Source organism: Mauremys reevesii, linkage group 13 (genome assembly GCF_016161935.1).
Source record: "Mauremys reevesii isolate NIE-2019 linkage group 13, ASM1616193v1, whole genome shotgun sequence".
Lineage (NCBI taxonomy): Eukaryota > Metazoa > Chordata > Testudines > Geoemydidae > Mauremys > Mauremys reevesii.
In genome coordinates, this window is record NC_052635.1 from 10,194,907 (window position 1) to 10,197,520 (window position 2,614).

Genomic DNA, 2,614 nt, shown 5'->3' on the forward strand with positions numbered 1-2,614 from the left:
ATAACCTATTTTAAATAAAATACATTAGGATTATGACACAATCATCTCATACTATTACTATGAAAAATATGGGAGCAGTGTCACAGTCATATCTCCAGCTGATCTACATTGTCATAGCTTGATTGATATCAGTGCAGCTACACCACACTATGATGATGATGATTATATAACATATAGAACTGCAGTCTTTTTTTCTTGTACACATCACATCAACACAAACCAGTATGAATTATTGTATGATTCATATGCACATATACGGTATTCTTCAGATTCAGCTCCAGTGTCTCTCTCTTTGTCACCCCTGCAGATGACATTTTCTGAGAGAGAACCTGATGAGAACCAGACCATTTCTGATGTGTTCATCCTCGTGGGGTTTTCATACCTTACCAGACTCCAAATCCTTCTGTTTCTGGTGTTTCTGGTAACCTACCTGGTCACCCTGGTGGGGAACCTGCTCATTATCCTCCTTATAAAGCTAAACCCCTCACTTCACACCCCCATGTATTTCTTCCTGGTGAACCTGTCATTCTTGGAAATCTGCTACACCAGCAGTGTGGTCCCTCAGCTGCTGGTTCACCTCCTAGTGGAGCAAAAGACCATCACCATTGTGGGCTGCGCTACGCAGATGTATGTCTTCACCATCCTGGGCCTCACAGAATGCTGCCTCCTAGCAGCCATGGCGTACGACCGCTACATAGCCATATGCAACCCCTTGCAGTACAGAACCATCATGAGTGGTCGGGTGTGTGCACAGCTCATGGCTGCTTCATGGACCATTGGCATCTCGGTGGAAGTAGTTCAGACCACGTGGATCTTCAGCCTGCCCTTCTGTGGCTCCAATCGGATCCACCACTTCTTCTGCGACATCCCACCAGTGGTAAAGATGGCATGCACTGACACATCCAAAAATGAGATTGTGGTCTTGGCTGTGTCTGTGCTGTTCATCATGAGCCCTTTCCTACTGATAATCCTGTCCTACATCTGCATTATCTCCACCATCCTCAAGCTCCCATCAGCAGAGGGAAGGCGTAAAGCCTTCTCCACCTGCTCCTCCCACCTCATGGTGGTGACTTTGTTCTATGGAACAGCCCTAATCACCTATCTCAGGCCCAAGTCTATCTCCACCCCAGAGAGTGATCAAATGATATCCCTCATGTACACAGTTGTGACCCCAGTGTTGAACCCCATAATATACACACTGAGGAACAAAGAGGTGAAGGGAGTGTTTAGAAAAACAATAGAAAAGAGTATCTTTTCACACAACTGGAGAAATCAGAGAATGAAAGATAGAGTTAGTTAAAACAGGGGGAATGAGGTAAATTCATAAACATTTTGTTGAATTTCTCCCAATGACATTCTCTTTTTTAACTGGAATTTTGACATTTGAAAAACTTTGACCTGTTCTAAACCTGTTGGGAAAATGGGAAGAGAAACTTTTTAAAAATGAAATAAATAAATAAACTTTCATCAAACTTTTGATAGTCAGAACCTTTTGACCAGATATAAAGATCATTAAAAAATCAAATGAGAATCTTTAGTCAAAGTAGTATCCTGATTTTATGTCTTCAAAATTTGAAATGTCAAAATAAAAAACGTAAGGAACATTTCATAAAATCTTCACCTTGGTTTGTTGAAATTTAACAATTTTCACCAAAATTTTAAAACTTGAAGAACTCCAACCAGCTCTACAGCAAAGTCCATTTAGGCTTCCCCTTTTCCTGCTCTGGCTGTCCAGTGCAGCATTTTAGGTTTTGGGTTGGGTTGGGGTTTTTTGGCTGTCAAATGCATTTTGCCAGTTCCCCCTCTGGCCTAATCTTAAATAACATTCCTCAGCACTTATGCAGGCTTCCTATATAAGACACTGATAGATTTTTCAATGCCTAACCTGATCAGGGCACACAACAACTCTGGAAGATGTCTCTTGACCTCCATGGCATTTTTTACTAGCAGATCAGATTGTAAGATTATGGTGTATGTCATAGATTCATCGATTTTAAAGTAATAAGGGACCATTTTGATCATCTAGTGTGATATGAGCAATTTCCAGGGAAGTCCAACATTGCCAGTTTAGCCTGGAACTGGAGCACACTCTGCGGGGATGGATAGGAGCTCTAAGCCCAGAACTCTAAGAAGCATCTATTGAGCATGTGAAAACCAAGATTTTTCCAAATGCTCATAATTTGGCCAAGTCTGGGTGCTGTTTCATGGAACCAGCAAAAGGTGCATCCCTGACACCAGGGTGACCTCCCTCATATTTCATTTCCTGCTTCAATGCCTACCAGAGCTAGAGTGTCTGAAAAGAGAATTCTTCCCCTTTGTTAACACAGGGGAACCAATATATTTTCCCATAATCTCTTTCTTGGAAATGACTGAATCTTTTTTTTTAGCGGAACTCTTAAGAAAATTTCCTACTGAGGCAGACACCCAACATGAAAAAATTCAGCCCAAATGGTTAAAGTTTTAGAAAGTTATAAGGAATTAAAAACAGGGTCTTGTAATGCAAAGTATTGAATAACCTCATTTATAGGGTTTTTTCTCATTGGCACTTATAATATATCTTGTCTGGAGTCTATCTAGATTAATAGAATCTAAGGCCAGAAAGAACCACAGTGAT

The 2,614-nt window shown here is 40.9% G+C and overlaps 1 protein-coding gene across 1 annotated transcript; it reads left to right on the plus strand.

Moving 5' to 3' along the window:
* The first annotated feature begins 307 nt into the window (after positions 1-307).
* LOC120380598 (olfactory receptor 10A4-like) lies at positions 308-1,300 on the plus strand. The gene has a single exon (XM_039498433.1). It carries the CDS (start codon positions 308-310, stop codon positions 1,298-1,300), a length of 993 nt encoding a protein of 330 aa, XP_039354367.1.
* Positions 1,301-2,614: the final 1,314 nt, after the last annotated feature.